Source organism: Cricetulus griseus (assembly GCF_003668045.3).
Source record: "Cricetulus griseus strain 17A/GY chromosome 1 unlocalized genomic scaffold, alternate assembly CriGri-PICRH-1.0 chr1_1, whole genome shotgun sequence".
Classification (NCBI taxonomy): Eukaryota; Metazoa; Chordata; class Mammalia; order Rodentia; family Cricetidae; genus Cricetulus; species Cricetulus griseus.
The window spans coordinates 229,674,084-229,693,524 of record NW_023276807.1 but is presented as its reverse complement, the minus strand read 5'-3'; the positions used below and the strand labels follow the sequence as shown (position 1 = coordinate 229,693,524).

The window sequence follows — 19,441 nt, the reverse complement described above, 5'->3', positions numbered from 1 at the left end:
TATGTATGATGAAAACAATGTCATAATTATCCCTGTACTGTTTGCTATAAAATTTCTACCAAGTAATATGTTTATATCTCTGCTTACACTCTTGCTCCTAGCCTCCTCTTCTGTCTTATCATTTTCAGTAAGCAGTTATTTGATCAATTTACCCCACAGCAATCAGCTTCCTGTTACTTTAGTCCCTTTCCATTCTATTTTGCACGTGCATTGTTTCACTCTCTCTAAAGCCTTCTTACTTGCACTTGCCCACTTGGATTTTATACAGCTTGTGGCATGTGGGAAAGCAAGGTCACAAGGCTTACTGGGGGATATGGCCCATAACTGTTAACCTTCTACCTTAAAGCTTTCCACTGCAAGAGTCCTTCTTACTGCAGCAGCTATGGGACCATCCCCTCCCTTCTCAAGCCAGGTCACTCCTACCTGAGTCAGAAATATAAAGATGTAGATAGAAGAGGAACAGAATACATGGCGGCTAGGGGGAGGAGGGAAGGAAGACAGTTAAGGAGAAGACGGTAAAACAAAATTAGTAGTGAAGAGTGCATTCTCGAAGAAAGCTCTCCCAGACACAATGCACTCCATGTTAGGACAGAACATGGCAATTAAGAGTGGGAAAAGATGTAGGGTATTATGTGTGTGATGTCAGAATGATGCACCTAGAATAGGCTAGATGGTGGCCAATCATCTTGAGCTCTACGCCCACAGTGAAATCTGAGAGAGTAATTGAAATAATAGCCAAATTAAACTGACCCATGAAAATATCAAGTCTAAAGCAGATTCTCTAGCTCAAGATAAGTAATCACATTAAGAACAGAGAATTAAAGCAACTGACAGCTTTGGAGAGTGGAAAGGAAATATCACTTTAAATTTCAGAAGAAAAATCTCTGAACTGTTCATTGCAGGAACTTGAAATGGTCATATAAATGATGGAATTAATAAACATGGTGGCATTTGAGGAGTTGAGGCTAAAGCAGGACTATAAGTTTGAGGTCACTGTGATTTACAGTATCAGAGTCCATCTCAAAACAAAAGCAACTAAGAAACCCCACAAAATAAAACAAGCCTCAAATGGCGAATTTTGTATTTTACCACAATAAAAAATAAAGAAAAAACAATCAACATGTTGAAGAAAAGCTAAACCACTGCTTTTGTTCATCTGTCCCGAGGAACAGGTCTATGTAAACAAAGGGAACACCCAGAGAGGGTCTCTAAACTCTAACATACTTTCCTATTGTGATGAAGTAGTTAACCTACTCTGAAATGTGGCTACACAGCTTCTCTTAAGGGACAGCTCCCAGGGCACATTTATACCTTTAACATTAACAAATCTTTGACTAATCTCATTGACTATAGTCAGGGGTCAGTTCTGCTCGCAGTGATAACTTATTTGCTGTGTTCAAATTCTGTAAAAAGCATGCCTCTATTAGAAAACAGAACACAATTAAATTAGTGTATTTGAAAGGTTCTATGGATTCATTAAAGTATGAACTTCAGGTCAACTGCATTACATTCAGTTCAGATCAAGAAGGCGCCCTCTCTAACAGAAACATGCAAGCGCCCAGGCAACCTTGCAATTCTTCACTGCTGTATCAGGGAAAGAAAAATAAAACAGGTAAAATAAAAATATTAACATATTTCATTTAACTCAATTCATCCAAACCTGTCATTTCAATAGGTAATCCAGTAGAAACTGAGATTTATTTACCTTTCATACTGAGTATCTGAAACTCAGTACACATTTTATACTTACAGTACATTTCAATTGAGACAAGGTCACCGGTACCTACTCAACCCTCATCTTATGTACCAATGCTATAGCAGGACACAGCATCAAGCTCCCCGAGCACAGCAGTAGTCCTTTAAAACTCCCCACAGTTAACTGCATCATTCCCCCACCCTCCTTCTTGTCTTCTCACCCGTAAGCCTATCCTACCCCATGCCATGCTCTCTGGTTATTTACTTTATCCACTGTATACTTTGCTTGCATCTCTGACACCCTATCACATACTATGGAATTACACTTTGTTTATTTATGAAGTTGTCTCCCCACAAAATCTGTATAATGTAATGCAGAAACTTTATAATTTAGACTTAGTGAAGTAAATATCAGTGGCAAAGGAGTCAATCTGTTACACCCTGAAAAAATCACATGCCTATCTCATGTGTTATCCATATGATGCTGCCCTTCGTTAAAACCAATCTGATCTCTGACAGGAAGCCACTACATGAAGATCAGTACCACATGCTGAATATATCAGAGATGAAACAATCTGTTCATCTGTGCAAAACACCCAAATGAGCACAAACCTGAAATTCTACCAAATCAAAAGTTTACTTAAACAGTGAATTCTCCCAAGCCTGACCACTCTTGAAATATTTAATTCATCCCTTAGGTAAATATGAAGCTTGATGCCTTTGAGGACATCCTCATCTGTGGAAAGCAAGAATCAAGCTTTATTTGTTTTTTGGTTAAGGTTTACTCATTTTATGTGAATAAGTGTTTTGCCTGGATGTATATCTGTACATCACTTGCATGCCTGGTGTTCTCACAGGCCAGAAGAGGGCACCCAACCCCTTGAGACTGGAGTTATAAACAGTAGTGAGCATCATGAGGGTGCTGGGAATTGTAGTGAGGTACTCTGGAAGAGGAGCCAGTACTTTCAGCGGCCAAACCATCTCTCCCACTCCACACTTTAAATTTCTTAACAGCCAAGTTTGCTATCTAAAAGCGTATAAGCCTTTTTATCAATATATATACATATGTGTGTGTATTTATCTATATCTCTATCTATCCATCTACATATATATATATATGGATATGTGTTAAGAAAATCAATGCTCACATTCAATTTCTGATAAGAGACTAAAGTCAATTTAGAGAACAGAAAAGCCATTTTAGCCATTATATTATTATATTAGTAAGAGTTAGTATAAAATGGCCAATCCTACCCCTTTATCATAACATACCAACAAAACCAATTCCTAATTAATAGATGAGGAAACTAGTAGAGTTTAGCTAACACTACCTAGAGGTACTGTATTCACACTGTAATCCTTGTGCCTGTCCTCATACTAATTACAGTCCATCTAGCCAATGCATGTCATGTGAAGTCATAAGAGCTGACTTAAGTTTTAAGGACTCAGATGCACATATGCAGGCGTACATGGACACACACATAACCGCAGACACACATACACAGAGGAGGAGGTTGTTCAGAATTCATTTCTTTAATATTTTAGGATATTTTATTCTTGATATTATTTACATTTTATATGAAATATATACAACAGTCATAAATCTTCACGACCCTGTATAATCAAAGTTTGTCAAATGACTCCCAAAGAGAAAGCAACATTAAACAAACAAAACAGGTAAGCTGAATTTCACAAAAATCAAAAACTTTTGATTTTTAAAAACATGATCAAGAATTTGAAGACAAGGGGCGAGGGAGATGTTTTATACAGTGCTTGGTGGATAAGCATAAAAACATGAGTTCTGATCTCTAGCAGCCAAGAAAACACTGGGCACAGAAACAGGTGGATCCCAGGGGCTCAGTGGCCAGCCAGTCAAGCTAAAATCATGAGCTCTGGGTTCAGTGAGAAACCATGTCTCAAAAACAGGGTGTAGAAATGCCATGCAGCACTAAGTGGACTCAGAGTTATGATAAAGACCACATGAGGTTGGGAAGGAAAGGTTATGTGGAAAGAGGGGTAGATATAGAAGAGGAAGTGGTGGAAGAGATCTGATTAAAACATAAATGTGTGAAAGAACGTCTTCAACAATGTTTCAAACTGTTTCTGTTTGTTGTTTTTTAAATATAGTGGAGAATGACAGAGGAAGAAACCCAATTTCAATCTCGGCTTCCACACATGCCCTCATGAGCAAGTACACAGTTATGTGTACACACACACACACACACACACACACACACACACACACACACACACACACACACACACACACACACACACACACACACACACACACACACACACACACACACACACACACTGACAGCTGTGTCTGACACTGACAGCCTATGTAGTTAGTACCAGCTGCTAGAGAGGCTCAGGCAAGAAGATCACCATAGCCAAGGAGCCTGGTGTAAGCACAGGCTAGATGACATAATAAGATACTGCCCCAATTTAAAGGGGAAAAAAAAAGGTAATTACAATGCACAGAATGGTAGAAAATTTGTTTTAGGCACCTTAAAAATGAAAGCAAACATACGAATTGTATGCTAATTCTGGTAAGTTTTCTTAAACTTCAACTTATTTCAGAATAAAAATAGCTAAAGAAATAAAAAAAAATTTAGGATCAGTGATCTTATTTCTTGCTATTTTTAACTTAAAAAGAAATTACCCAGATTTGTATTAAACCCTGGTAAAGCAAAATAATTCACCCTAGAAATTTGATGGTATATAAATATAATTATTTCACATTATTACTAACTAGAAAAACAGGGAAACTAGAAACTTCAAAGAATATATTTTACCTGTACTCAGAATATAAAGAACTCTTACAACTCAATAAAGACAGTCCAATTTTAAAAATGGGCAGAGTATCTCCAAATATCATGAACACAATGCTTAACATCCTTAACTATTAGGGAGACACAAAGTAAAAGCACAATTACATTAGGAGATGGGAAAACCAGAGCCTTCATATCCTACTGTCTAGAAATAAAAAGGATGCAACCTCTACATGACAGTCTAGCATAGCAGTTCTCAATCTGAGGGTTGATCCTATTATTTACATTACAACTCTAACAGTAGCAAAATTACAGTTATGAAGGAGCAACAAAATAATTGAATGGTTGTGGGGGTCAGCACAGCACGAGGAACTGTGTTAAAGGACCACAGCATTAGGAAGGCTGAGAAAGCCTTTTTCACACTGGCTGCTAATACTGACTCTCAATGTGACAAGACCTGGAATCACCTGGAGACAAGTCTCTGGGCTTTCTGTGAGGGAGTTTCTAAGCTGGCCAGCTGAAGTGGGTGGGGAACTCCATCCTATGGACTGGGGTCCTGAACGGAATGACAAGAAAGGGGGCGTAGCACAGCACTCACTGTTCTCTGCTTGCTGGCTGTGGATGCAAATAGCCTGTGTGCCTCCATACGCCCCTGCCACAATGCACACTGCACCCTCAAACTCTGAGCCAAAATAAACCCTTCCTTAAGTTGTTTCTGTCAGTTATTTTGTCTCACAAACACGAAAGTAACAACAGACCACATATTCAGCAATTCTGTTCCACAGGATTAAGTTAAGAAAAATGAACTCACATGCTAACCAAAAACTTGTGCATGATATGTTCTCACTCACATTCCCAGGGGGAAGGGAGTAGAAAGAGCCCAAATATCCATCAATGATAAGTGAAGAAACAATATATGGAATATCAATACACTGGAATATTGTTTGACAAAACAGACAAGAGAGTGATGCATCTTATAACTTTCCCTAAATGTTAAAAACTAGGTGAAAGAAACTAGTCACAAGAGGTGACACATTCTATAAAGCACAAAGGGTGATTGGTCAGTTTACAAAATAAGAAGTGATTCCATGACTGCCCAGGGCTCATGGTCGGTGGACAACAGGAGTGACAGAGGATATGAAGTTTCCTTACAGAGGGATGAAAACTGACCACAGGAATAGCTACACAATTGTATATATCCTTAAAAACTAAGGCAGCTACTTGAACTCTGAAACTGTATACTGCATTTAGGTACTCATTAGTTCCAGGAGTGTACAAAACCTTGTAAGTTCAGCCTGAACTCTGCTGGTCAATCCTGTTCCTTTTAAGTACACAGAAGAACGAACACTTTTCCCTGCCCCCTAAATTACATTTATTCTGAGACCAGCCTGGTCTATACAGCAAGTTCCAGGACAGCCAGAACTATAGAGAGAAACCCTGTCTGGAAAAAATAAATAAAACAAAACAAACCCCCCAAATTTGCATTTATTCACACAAGACATTGTAATATTTAATTATAGATTTACCATATATTTAGCATACCACTTAATATTTAAAAGGAAAACTGTCGACTAAATGACTATGGGAATTTAAGTGGGTTTGTAAATTTCACGCCTACCCTAACAGGTGAGGAGGACTCCTCTGTGTTCCGTTTCTGGGACTCAGTGTCCACATCCTGACGCTTATTCTTCATTCTTTCTCTGAGGTCACCTGTAGGTCTTTCCGGTGACCTTTGATACAAAACAATAAATATGATGTTTTATAAGAATAATATAAATAACTTCATAAATGCTAATGTAACTTAGCAGCTTGAGCTACTTCCTGTTCACCACATAAATATAGCAGTCACATTATAGATGAAGGATAATAGAGAAATGTTAAGTTATAAAGTAGCAAAATTATTCCAGAGGCAATAGCATTCCCATCCACATATATATGTAGTTGGATATATTACCAACTAAGAAAATATTTCATGAACCTAAAAATGAAAAACAACAGTCATCAAGATGGCTCAGTGGGTAAAAGTGATTGTCATTCAGGCCTGAAGGAACAGACTCCCAAATACTGTCCTCTGACCTTCACATTAAACTATGGTGTGCTCTCACGAACAAACTAACAAGAACACACACACACACACACACACACACACACACACACACACACACACACACTTAAAAAAAATCTCCAATGGCTAACTTTCAGTTTTCTACTAATGCTGTAGGCAAAGCAATCAGCGTGCACACACAATTTCAGGACTAGGTAAATTCTGTTTATCAATTAAATTATTTCTGTAAGAAATATTGTATCTATTGTTGTTAAGAGTATTACAAAAATCATCATAAAGGAACAAAAGGAATACTAAAAAGATCTTTGTTATACAAATTTAGTTTAGCCAAGATTCTATCAAAGGCAAAATTATGTTCTGTTTACCCACATATAAACACACTTAAAATTATTTGTTTGCTTTATGTGTTATGTGTGTTTTGTCTGCAAGTATATCTGTACACCATGTGTGTGCCTGGTGCCTGGATCCCCTGAGACAGAGCTACAGATGGTTGGTAGGTACCATGTGGGTGATGGGAACTAAACCCAGGACTTCTAGAAAAGCAGCCAGGGCTCTTAACCACTGACCTATAATTCCAGCCTCTAAACACATTTATATTAACACACTGGACTAACAGGTTTGGCAAGCAGATTCTACAACAAAGCTTGCAGAAGATACAAATTTAAAAGGCCTTTAAAAAATTACAATCAAACCTTATTTCAATTTTATTGCATTAAGAATGAATGGTCTAACTTTACTAAAAGTAAATCCTCACACCTCCAAGTTCTGCTTAAGCAAATATTTAATACAAAATTGGGGCTGTATAAAATAGGGAACATTTTAGGGGCTGCTCATCCCAGACTCAGTCTCCACACAGGTGTGCACTGATTTGAATATACATTTTGAAAAAAAATCTTTTATCAAGGCATGCAAACATGTACAGTTTAAAGCTAACATTTTATTAATCTTAAAAGTAACAAACAAGGGGCTGGAGAGATGGCTCAGAAGTTAAGAGCACTGACTGCTCTTCCAGAGGTCCTGAGTTCAATTCCCAGCAACCACGTGGTGGCTCACAACCATCCGTTATGAGATCTGGTGCCCTCTTCTGGTGTGCAGATATACATGGAAGCAGAATGTTGTATACATAATAAATAAATAAAATCTTTTTAAAAAAGTAACAAATAAAAGATCTTGCTAATCTATGATTGTTAAGAATAACCCAAAACAGAAAATCTAACCAAATATATGATTCAATTTCAGATTTTTACACTAAATTGCAAGAGTTGATTTTTAATACTATAGAAAATGTTTGAATTCTCAGTTTACCTTCTGTAATTGCTGCTGTAACCTTTCCCACGAGGTGAAGGGCCATGTATGAACCTACAAGTGTTTCCATAGAGGCAGCTGCCAGTCTTCAGCCAGTTACGGCACTGTGTCTAGGAGGCAGATATTACTACGTGAATGTCTGAAGAAAAGATGCTACCAGGAAAAATCAAATCAGAGCAACCCAAATGCCAGCTAAGCACATGCTACTCCAATAATAATAATAATAATAATAATAATAATAATAATGATGATGATGATGATGATGCCATAATGGAAGGATAAACCACAGGAAAGTATGGGGGGTATTACTGGTAGGGTCAAAACACATTGTCTATATAGAACAAACAAAAACATTCCACAACAATGAGAAGTTTGTAAACCTTAACCCCTTTCATTTCTAAGTAAAATTTGCTAAACCAAACCCAAGTCAAAACAACCCATTTTCCTTTATAATAGCACTTAGTATTTCAATAACGGTATTTTAGGCCCAGCATTGATGGCACATGCCTTTAATTTCAGCACTGGGGAGAAAGAGGCAGGCAGATCTCTGTGAGTTCAAGGCCAGCCTGGTCTACAGAGTGAGTTCCAGGACAGGCTCCAAAACAATACAGAGAAACCCTGTCTTGAAACTAACCCCCCACCCCAAAAATAGTATTTTAAATGTTTCCCCAGTGCACAGGATCAAGGGTCAGACACCTTCGTATAGGTTAGATAAGGGCTTTGCCAGTGAGTCACACTATTAGTCCCTTCCAATAAGCTCCCTGTATCCACAGTAGTGACAACTCACCTCTGCAGTGCTGCCAGTGCTGGGTCCAAGCCTCTCAAATACACTAGGTCTTCTGGATGTACTCTCAGATATAGTCTTGGTGTTTTCCACTGTGACCTTCCTCCTAATTTTTGACATTTTGAACTACTTTAACCAAAAAAGAGAGAGTTAAAACTATAAAATCTTGCAATTTTACATACCTGAGTCTAAAACTTACAACCAGACAAAGCTATGGATAACACTCTAAACTTAACGAGTGTTTTCTTGAGGCCAGAGCATGGACAGAAGGGTACAAAAAAGGACAGCAGTGAATATGTTGCCTGCTATAGCACAGCCTGCTAAGTCTAACAATTCTGGAATCTGTGGGCTGGGTCTGTATCTCCTCTGTACTGGACACTGTACAATTGTTACTTTGTGAATTACAAAAACTGTTGTAAAATTTGGTACTCTATCCTTTAGGGGAACATTGCTAGCCTAACAATCGGTTAACTAAAAACATATGTAAGTCAAAGAATGTGGGAAATAAAATCAGATGAAATCTGAACTGCAAGTAGAAACAGCTGTTCATACTATGTAAGCGGCCTCAGAAGTACTGCTTCAAATGAGTATGGAAATGTCTGGGTGTGGTGCTGCATGTCAGTAATCCCATCCTCGGGAAGCTGAGGCAGGAGGATGTCCGGAAGAAAATCAAAAGTAAAACAAACAAACAACAGTATGGAAAAAAAGTGGCTGCTATTTAAATATTCTTTGCTGCGGAGGTCACAGAAAGGCAGTTTGATCAAGAATGTTAATTTTTCAGTAATACCAAAAACAAAACTCTTCATGCAACACACACCATGAAAGACAAAGGTGCTAAAAGTAAGGGTCCGTATTAACAATAAGAAAGAAAAATTGCAAAAGTCTATAAAAAGCTAAACAAAGCATTAAGAACTAATACTATAATAGGAAAGCTAATCTAATTATTTAATTGAAAATAAAAATTCAGATGATAGCACGTTAGGAAACAAATTCCAGATCAAGTAATAACTGATACTGATCTACTAAAAGAAGAAAACTGTCTCATGAACAAAAGCAAAAAAAAAACAAAACAAACAAACAAACAAAAACTAAACTACACGACACTTTACATCACCTAAGCATGAGCAGAAATCTTGTCAAATCATTAGAGCCATGACAACTAAAAAAAAGTAAGTTCATGCCGGGTGTTGGTGGCGCATGCCTTTAATCCCTGCACTCGGGAGGCAGAGGCAGGTGGATCTCTGTGAGTTCGAGACCAGCCTGGTCTACAAGAGCTAGTTCCAGGACAGCCTCCAAAGCCACAGAGAAACCCTGTCTCAAAAAACAAAACAAACAAACAAACAAAAAAAAAGTGAGTTCTACATGGTATACAACTAGTCTCTCTCTCTCTCTCTCTCTCTCTCTCTCTCTCTCTCTCTCTCTCTCTCCTCTCTCTCCTCTCTGGGTGGGGTGGGTGTGGGGGAGTGGGTATGTGTGTGTGTGGGTGTGTGTGTGTGAGCCTCAAATTCAATATACAGTAGAGGACAACATTTACCTTCTAATCCTCCTGCCTCTGTTCTGCCATCTCCAATGTACCACCATGCCTGCCTGGTTCCTATGCAGTGCCCAGAGACTGAATACAGGGCTCCCCTACATTCTCTACTAACTGAACTACATCCCTAGCAACTTGAACCAGTCTTTATAAAAATCACAGGTTTTCTTTAAAATAGTTTCAAATAAAGATATATTACTGGACATGAAATCACATCAGCACCAGCTGGGTATGTGACAGGGCATGCCTGCCATCCTAGCACTCAAAGGCTAAGGCAAGAGCACTGCTTTGAGTTCAAGGCGACCCTGAAATAAATAGTAAAATATTGTTTTGAAAACAACAACAAAAAAGGAAAAATATCCCAGAATAGAAAAATCAAAGCCAAAAATTCAGTAGTGATTATAAAAATATTCCATTTAACTAGTTCATTCAGGTCATATTCTGACAAAAATTCAAAAAGTGAGAACAAAGTTTGGCAAGTGAAAAAAGATGGCAAATCAAGAGGAAACCATAAAATGATACATCAAGGGTGGAATTAACTGGGAAGTTTATATTAACTCCTTAACATAAAATGTAACCATTCTTTTACTACAACAGAAGTTGGGAAGAAACTCGGAAGTGGTAAGATGCTTTACAACAGTGTAGAATACCACATAGGTGAGCAAAGTCAATTGTATCAGACATTCTCCAAGAAAAGAGAACAAATGAGCCAAACATATATTAGCATCAACATATTGTGTATCTTTAATTTTTCTTGAATTCATTCTCAGCCCAAGAATAAATATGCAAAGCCATATTGTGTATCCAGTTGATCACAGAAAGGAAAAGAAAAGAACAGAAAACTTAGAAAAGTGGTGCAGAAAAAGATCTAGGAAACAAGAGCTTTGATTAACTGAGAAAAACACCCAGAAATATACAATTTCTATCTATGTAGAAGGTAATAAGAAGTAAATGTATGTTAGCCAGGTGTGGTGGCTCACACCTTTAACTCTAGCACTTGGGAAGGCAGAAGTAGGTGGATCCGAGTCCAGCTGGTCTACAGAGTGAGTTCTGGAACAGCCAGGGTTATACAGAGAAACCCTGACTTGAGAAACTGGAGTGGGGTGGGGGAGAGATGGATGGAAAAGTCTGAAGATAAGAATGCATCTTAAAGTGCTATTATATTATTATTAATCAATATATGAATACACATTATGATCCTCAACCATTAAGAAAACTGGACAGATTCTGAGTTCCCTGATGAACTTGCTATTCAGAACCTAAAGAATGCAAATCTTTTTCCTCTTAAGTAGATGGCCCCACCCTACAATACTACCTCCAGAAAACTCACATTTTCCCCTCCATCATCACTATCAGTGCAACGGTCCTGTCCCCAACATTCTTACCCTCAATGTGACTCTACTTTCAATACCCCTTTCTGCCAAAGAAATAGTAACATTCCACCAATACAAGAAGGTATTTGTGATGGCTATTCTTGGTTGTCAACTGGATTACTCTGGAATTAACTAAACCTAGGAGGCTTAGTACATCTGTGATGGTCTTTTCTTGATTGGATTATATGAGGTTGGAAAACCCGTCCTAAATCCAGATGTTTTGAAGCGGGAAGATCCACCTTACATGTGGACCACAAATTCTGTTGGCAGTTATACAAAGGACAAGAAGAAAGTGCTTGTTCTTTTCCTGCTTGCTCTCACTATTACTGCTACTACTAAGTAGTAACAGATCCTACTTCTTCAGGATTCAGACGTATACTGAAGACCATCTGAGACATCCAGCCTTGTGGTCTGAACTGGATTCTCAGACTTTCTGCTGGGAGACAGCCATTGTTGGTTAAGCTGGATACAGCCTGTGAACCACTCTAATAAATCACACACACACACACACACACACACACACACACGCACGCACGCACGCACGCACGCACGCACGCACGCACGCACACCACACACACACCACACACACACACACACACACACTCACACACACACACACACACACACACACACACACACACACACACACACACACACACACACACACCACACACACACACACACACACACACACACACACACACTCACACACACACACACACACGCACGCACGCACGCACGCACGCACGCACGCACACACACACACACACACACACACACAAACACACACGAGATACACATACATATACAATATATATTCATTCTATCAGTTGTTCGTCTAGAGCAGTGGTTCACAAGTTGTGGGTAGCGGCCCTCACAGGGGTCACCTATCAGATATTTATGTTATGATTCATAATAGTAGCAAAATTATAGTTATGAAGTAGCAATGAAATAATTGAATGGGTGGGGGTCACCACACATGAGAAAATGCCATCTCCTTTCTTGGTCTTTTAACGGATCCCAATATTCCTTTGCTCTACTACTTCTTTACATGATGTCACCTCCATTTAGTTCAGCTACTCTCCTCCCCTGACCTGTTGCTGGAATGAATGGCTTCACAGCTTCTCTACAATCCTAGATCCCATTGGAACGTTACATCAAATGAAGTTAAGAACTACAGATCCCAATTTATAAGACACATTCCAGTCTGGGACTCTAACCAGTAAAAAGCTGCTCCCCATACAAACAGAAATTAATTGCTTTTACAGAGAGCATAAAGAATGACTCAAGATTCATCATTCACCTGTAGGGCTTGTCAGTTAAAAGAACATGTCGCTTTTGCAGAGAACCATGGTTCAACTCCCAGCACACACATGGTAGCTCACAACCACCCATAACTCCAGTTCCACAGGATCTAACACCCTCTTCTGGCCTCCTAAGTAACCAGGCACACAGGAAGTGCACATACACACATCTGGACAAAACACTCCTATACGTAAATCAAAAAATAAAATAAACAAATTTTAAAAAAAGATTCACCTACAGGGTAATTTCCAGGATTTTATTTCCAGCAACTACTTAGCCTTCCAAATGAAGAAGGAAATACAACGAAGTAAAATATGTGTTCTCCCTTTGCCTCAGAATCCTACAATGCCATATTTTGTCCTACAATAACACTGTATTTTCATAACAAGTCTACATTACAGAGAGAACTAAAACATGAGACACGAAAAGTAAAAACCAAAATTAAAGATATCTGTCTGGAATGAATTTTCCTGCATCAGCTTCTCAGTTTCTGGTAATACAGGCACATGTTACCATATGGTTCTGGAATGAACACCTCTGATCATCTGCTAAGGTTTGAATGAGTGCCCCCCACCCACCCTCCAAAAGGCTGTCAATAAAGGCTTGATCCTCAGGGTGGTAGAAGCAGGAGATGCTGTGGACCTTCTAAGGGGTAAGGCATACTAGGAAATCCTTGCATCATGAGGCAAAGGAATGCTTTCAAAGGGATTGTAGAACCAGTCTGTCCATCTCTCCTTATAACTTCACTTCCTGGCTTGTACCACCCACCCAAGAGGCCCAAAGCAATGAATTCAACCCTGGACATAAGTCTCTAAAACAATAGGTTGAAATTGGCTTTCCTTTCTTCATAATATCCTACATCAGGAATTGCATCACAGTAACACAGATGATTAATACATTGTCCACCTAAGAACTCCTGCTAGCAGTCCACAGTACAACATTGTCCTCAACACAAGAAGGCACACAGTTATGATTCTGCATGAATAAATACTTTGTTTGCACAGAAAATAATATACCTTAAAATCTCATTTGTCAGAAAATACTTCATCTACAATATATCAGAAAAACATTTCTTTTTCATATTAAACCATGTAACTCAAAACCATGTAATCAACTGATGTGAAGGCTCAAAAACTTCAAAGACAGATGAATACCACAAAGGAGTAGAGTACAGATTTGATTAAAGGACAAAACTATTAATGAGATAGCTATGAATGCTTCAAGGTGGGGGAGAAATATTAGACACAAAGAACCAGAATTGTAGATGCCAATGTCTTTCCAATCAGAGACTATAAACCAGTAACTTATTAGTAAACTGACTCTTGTCTGAAGATGTCCCTTCATTTGGTATTCAAATTATTCTTTGGTTTAAGCTGTCATCACCTATCTCAACGTGTCTTTCTCAAATACAAGAGTAACCAAAGCCAAATGACCACACAGTTATTATTTTCCTTTACCTATTCTCCTTTGGAATGCAATAAGTATAGCTCTCATGATCTCCTTTCAATTAATTTCAATTTCAAAAAATAAATAAATAAAATTCTGGGGCATTAAGCTGAGCCCCAGAGAAATTTATCTCAAATATGAGAACTGTTCCCCTTCTTCAGGAACAATGTGCCCCAAGTTCCACACCATAAACACAGCTGAGAAAGAAGGATCTGAGAGCCGGCTCTTCTTGAATTAGTAATTACTTCCAAGGCCTGGTAAAATGCTGACAGTAAAACATGCTAATTGCGACTCCCCCTAACCTAAATATTTGAGACCAGGCATATTTTGGACTCAAATTTTGGAAAGTTAAATATCTCGAGGATGTGATCTAAGTTTAAGCTCAAAATTCATATGTAACACTAATGACTGAATAAAATGTATTGGCATATGTTGTTTTTCAGACTTTTTTATTTGAATTAGAAACAAGATTGTTTTACATGACAATCCCAGTTCCCTTCTCCCTCCTGTCCTCCCCTACAACCCCCCCCCAACTAAAACCCTACCTATCACATATGCTTTCTTCTATTCTTCCCATGACTCATCCTTTCTGCTCCTCATGACCTCTGTATCCCTCCTCTTCTTCCCTTCTCATTCTCGTAGCTCCCTCCCACCTCTTCCTGTGCTCTCAATTTGCTCAGGGGATTTGACCCTTTCCCCTTCTCCAGGGGAACATGTATGTCTCTCTTAGGGTCCTCCTTGTTTACTAGCTTCTTTGGCAGTGTGGATTGTAGGCTGGTAATCCTTTACTCTATGTCTAAAATCCACATATGAGTGAGCACATATCATGTGTGTCATTTTGTGATTGGGTTACCTCACTCAGAATGGTTTCTTCTAGTTCCATCCATCTGCCTGCAAATTTCAAGATTCCATTGTTTTTTTCCCGCTGAGTAGTACTCCATTGTGTAAATGTACCACATTTTCTCTATCCATTCTTTGGTTGAGGGGCATCTAGGCTGCTTCCAGTTTCGGCTATTACAAATAGTGCTGCTATGAACATTGTTGAACAGATGTCTGTTGTATGAAAGTGCTTCTTTTGGGTATATGCCTAAGAGTGGAATTGCTGGATCTTGTGGTAGACTCATTCCCATTTTCTTGAGGAGTCGCCATACTGATTTCCAAAGAGGCTGTACAAATTGGCACTCCCACCAGCAGTGGAGAAGTGTTCCCCTTTCTCCACATCCTCTCCAGCATAAACTGTCATTGGTGTTTTTGATTTTGGCCATTCTGACAGGAGTAAGATGGTATCTCAGAGTTGTTTTGATTTGCATTTCCCTGATGGCTAAGGATGTTGAACACTTTCTTATGTGTCTTTCAGCCCTCTATTGGGAATCATCTATTTAGTTCTGTACCCCACTTTTTAATTGGATTGTTTGGTGTTTTGGAGACTAGCTTCTTGAGGTATTCAAAATATACTTGAGTATATTTTGGAGATCAGTCCTCTGTCAGATGTGGGGTTGGTGAATATCTTTTCCCAGTCTGTGGGCTGCCGTTTTGTCTTATTGTGTCCTTTGCCTTACAGAAACTTCGCAGTTTCAGGAGGTCCCATTTATTAATTGTTGACCTCCGTGTCTGTGCTACTGAAGCGGTCTCCTGTACCAATTAATTCAAGGGTATTTCCCACTTTGTCTTCTAATAGGGTTAGTGTGGCTGGGTTTATGTTGAGATCTTTGATCCATTTTGACTTAAGTTTTGTGCATGGTGATAGGCTTGGGTCTATCTGTGGTCTTCTACATGTTTGCATCCAGTTATGCCAGCACCATTTGTTGAAGATGACCTCTTTGTTCCTGTGTAAATTTGGATTGTTTGTCAAAAGTCAGGAGTTTGTAGGTGTGTGGGTTAATAGCAGGGTTTTCAACTCTATTCCACTGGTCTACCTGTCTATTTTTGTGCCAATACCAAACTGTTTTCAGAACTATAGCTCTGTAATAGAGCTTGAAGTCTGGCATGGTGATGCCTCCAGAAGTTCCTTTATTGTACAGGGTTGTTTTGGCTACCCTGGGTCTTTTGTTTCTCCATATAAAGTTGAGAATTGTTCTTTCAAGGTCTGGGAAGCATTGTGTTGGGATTTTGATGGGGATTGCATTGAATCTGTAGATTGCTTTTGGCAAGATTGCCATTTTTACTATGTTGAACCTACCTATCAAAGAGCATGGGAGATCTTTTCATTTTCTGGTATCTTCTTTAATTTCTTTCTTTAGAAACTCAAAATTCTTACGGTACAGGTCTTTCACTTTTTTGGTTAGTGTTACCCTAAGGCATTTTATGTTGTTTGTGGCAATTGTAAAGGGTGATGTTTCTCTGGTTTTTTTCGCCACCAATGTGTCATCGGTATATAGTAGGGCTACTGATTTTTTTTTTTTTTGAGTTAATCTTGTATCCTGCCACTTTGCTGAAGGTGTTTATCAGCTGTAGGAGTTCCCTGGTAGAGTTTTTCTGGTCACATATGTAGACTATCACATTATCTGCAAATAGTGAGAGTTTGACTTCTTCCTTTCCAATTTGTATTCCCTTGATCTCCTTTTGTTATTGCTCTAGCTAGAACTTCAAGGACAATTTTGAAGAGGTATGGAGACAGTGGACATCCTTTTCTTGTCCCTGATTTTAGAGGAATTGCATTGAGTTTCACTCCATTTAATTTGATGTTGGCTGTCGGCTTGCTGTATATTGCTTTTATTATGATGAGGTAGGTTCTTGTTATCCCTGATGTCTCCAAGACTTTTATCATGAAGGGGTGTTGGATTTTGTCAAAGGCTTTTTTCGGCATCTAGTGAGATGATCATGTGGGGTTTTTTTCCTCAGTCTGTTTATATAGTGGATTACATGATGGATTTGTGTATGTTGAACCATCCTTGCATCCCTGGGATGAAGCCTACTTGATCATGGTAGATGATTTCTCTGATGTGTTCTTGGATTCGATTTGCCAGTATTTTATTGAGAATTTTTGCATCAATGTTCATGAGGGATATTGGTCTATAGTTCTCTTTCTTAGTTGTGTCTTTGTGTGACTTGGGTATCAAGGTTATTGAAGCCTCATAAAAAGAGTTTGGCAATGACCCATTTGCTTCTCTTGTGTGGAATACTTTGAGGAGAACTGGTATTAGCTGTACCTTGAATTTCTGGTAGAATTCTGCACCGAAGCCATCTGGCCCTGGGACTTTTTTGGTTGGGAGACTTCTGATGACTGCTTCAATTTCATTAGGGTTATAGGTCATTGAAGTTGCTTATCTGTTCTTGATTTAATTTTGGTAAGTGAAATCTGTCCAGAAAATTGTCCATTTCCTTTAGATTTTCGAATTTTGAGGAATATAGGTTTTTGAAGTATGACCTGATGATTCTCTGGATTTCCTCTGTGTCTGTTGTTATGTCGCCCTATTCATTCCTGATTTTATTAATTTGCATGTTCACTCCCTGCTGTTTAGTAAGTTTGGATAAAGGTTTGTCTATCTTGTTGATTTTCTCGAAGAACCAACTCTTTGTATTGACATATGTTACACTGTACTTTAGTATTTTAAATTTATAGTAGAGACATCAAATTGAGGTAGGTAAGTGTATACATCTCCAATCCAAGCATTAAGCAAGCCAGACCCTGCTTAGCTTCTGAGGGCAGGTGCATTCAGAATGGTGTGGCTGTGGACAGAGTATATACTCAAAATAATAAGTTAATGTTCACTGTGAATCAACAGTAAACAGAAAGCAATAAAATGCCTGTATCCCTGGATTGAAATATTCAGGGGAAAAAAAACTACTTTAAAGTGTAAAAACCTTTATTTACATTATTCCTAAGCAATCAAGTATAAAACTACTTATATAGTATGTACATAATACTATTCATTAGAAGTATAGAGATGATTGAAAGCACATAAGATGTGGACATATTCAAAGACTGCATCATTTTCTAGAAGGGTTTGAGTTTCTGCACATTTGGGTATCTGTGTTTCGTACAACAACTGCATCCTACCAGACAATCACACTAAAACTCAAGTTTCAGAGCAAAACTGTTTTCACACAAACTGCTACATATCTACATCAACTTGCTAAGTCTGCAGTTGAAACTGTCATCTGATACAATGAAGCCATTTCAAAGCTGGAAGTTGTTTGGAAATCTATACATTGTATTGCAAAATATTGTTGCTTGGATGCCAGTAATGTCAAAATTACAGAGCAAAACTGAACACAAAGGCAGAAACAGAGTCATTTAGACTTAACTGCGCAACTACACCACAGACTTTTCTAAGGAGTTTTTGGTTGTTTCATTGTTGTCGTTTGTTTTTTGAGATAAGGTTTCTCTGTGTAGCTCTGGCTGTCCTGGAACTCACTCTGTAGACCAGGCTGAACTCGAACTCACAGATACTCACCTGCCTCTACCTCTAGAATGCTGGGACTAAGGGTGTGCGCCACCAGTGCCCAATATCACAGACTTTTAAAACCTTAAATGCCAGACTATAAATTCCAAACTTCTCAAATAACTTCCCCAAAACCCCCCAAACCAGAAGAGATTCCACACGTCCACAATAACCAAAGTTCAAACTCTCTGAAGACTCGGAATAAAACTAATTAACTTAACTTACTGCCCTTCACAAACAAGACCCTACCAATACCATCCAAAACTTCTCAACTCTGAATACTTTTCCAACCACATAAAGTTAACCTACTTAGAAAATGATACTGTCAGATGTACATTCTCTTTTCATTCTACCCTCCCCCTGCTTTTGATAAATAGTTACCAAAAGTGACTGAGGAGTGTAAAGACAAAAGTAGCGCTCCTACACTCCATTTACTGTAGCCGGGAAATGAGCAAGACCAGAAACAATCAAAAGTTAGACTCTCCCTTCTCCGACAGGTCTGGAACGCGTGAAGAAAGGTAACTCTACATCCAAGACCACACCGCTGCATGCACCCTTTCATCACACACCAATGAGACCACCGCGCCAGGGCACCCCAAGTCCGCCGGCCCCCTGACACGGCCTCCAGAACCACAACTAGAGCAACAGACACAGGGAAGCACTGGGAGCTACTGCAGAGTTAAGAGCGGGGTGCTCAAGCCGAGCTCAGAATAGCAAGGAGCATACGCCGCGAGAGGATGCAGGGCACCGCGTCAACCTCCCTCCTGAGCCCGGC

General features: G+C 38.9%; 1 protein-coding gene across 4 annotated transcripts in view; it reads right to left on the bottom strand.

Annotated features, from left to right (window-relative positions):
* The window catches only part of Zc3h13 (zinc finger CCCH-type containing 13), a 65,270-nt gene that overhangs the window by 45,471 nt on the left and 358 nt on the right, over positions 1-19,441 (bottom strand). For 2 of the 4 annotated variants that reach the window (XM_027390126.2, XM_027390128.2), the window contains exons 2-4: positions 8,630-8,755; positions 7,843-7,952; positions 6,091-6,202 (exon numbers count right to left, since the gene is read on the bottom strand). The exons of 1 other annotated variant lie outside the window; for it this stretch is intronic. In XM_027390126.2, the coding sequence (XP_027245927.1) occupies positions 6,091-6,202; positions 7,843-7,952; positions 8,630-8,746 (339 nt within the window). In that variant the 5' untranslated portion in view covers positions 8,747-8,755. The remainder of the gene's footprint in view (positions 1-6,090; positions 6,203-7,842; positions 7,953-8,629; positions 8,756-19,441) is intronic. One more of the 4 variants, XM_027390127.2, reaches the window with a different exon arrangement.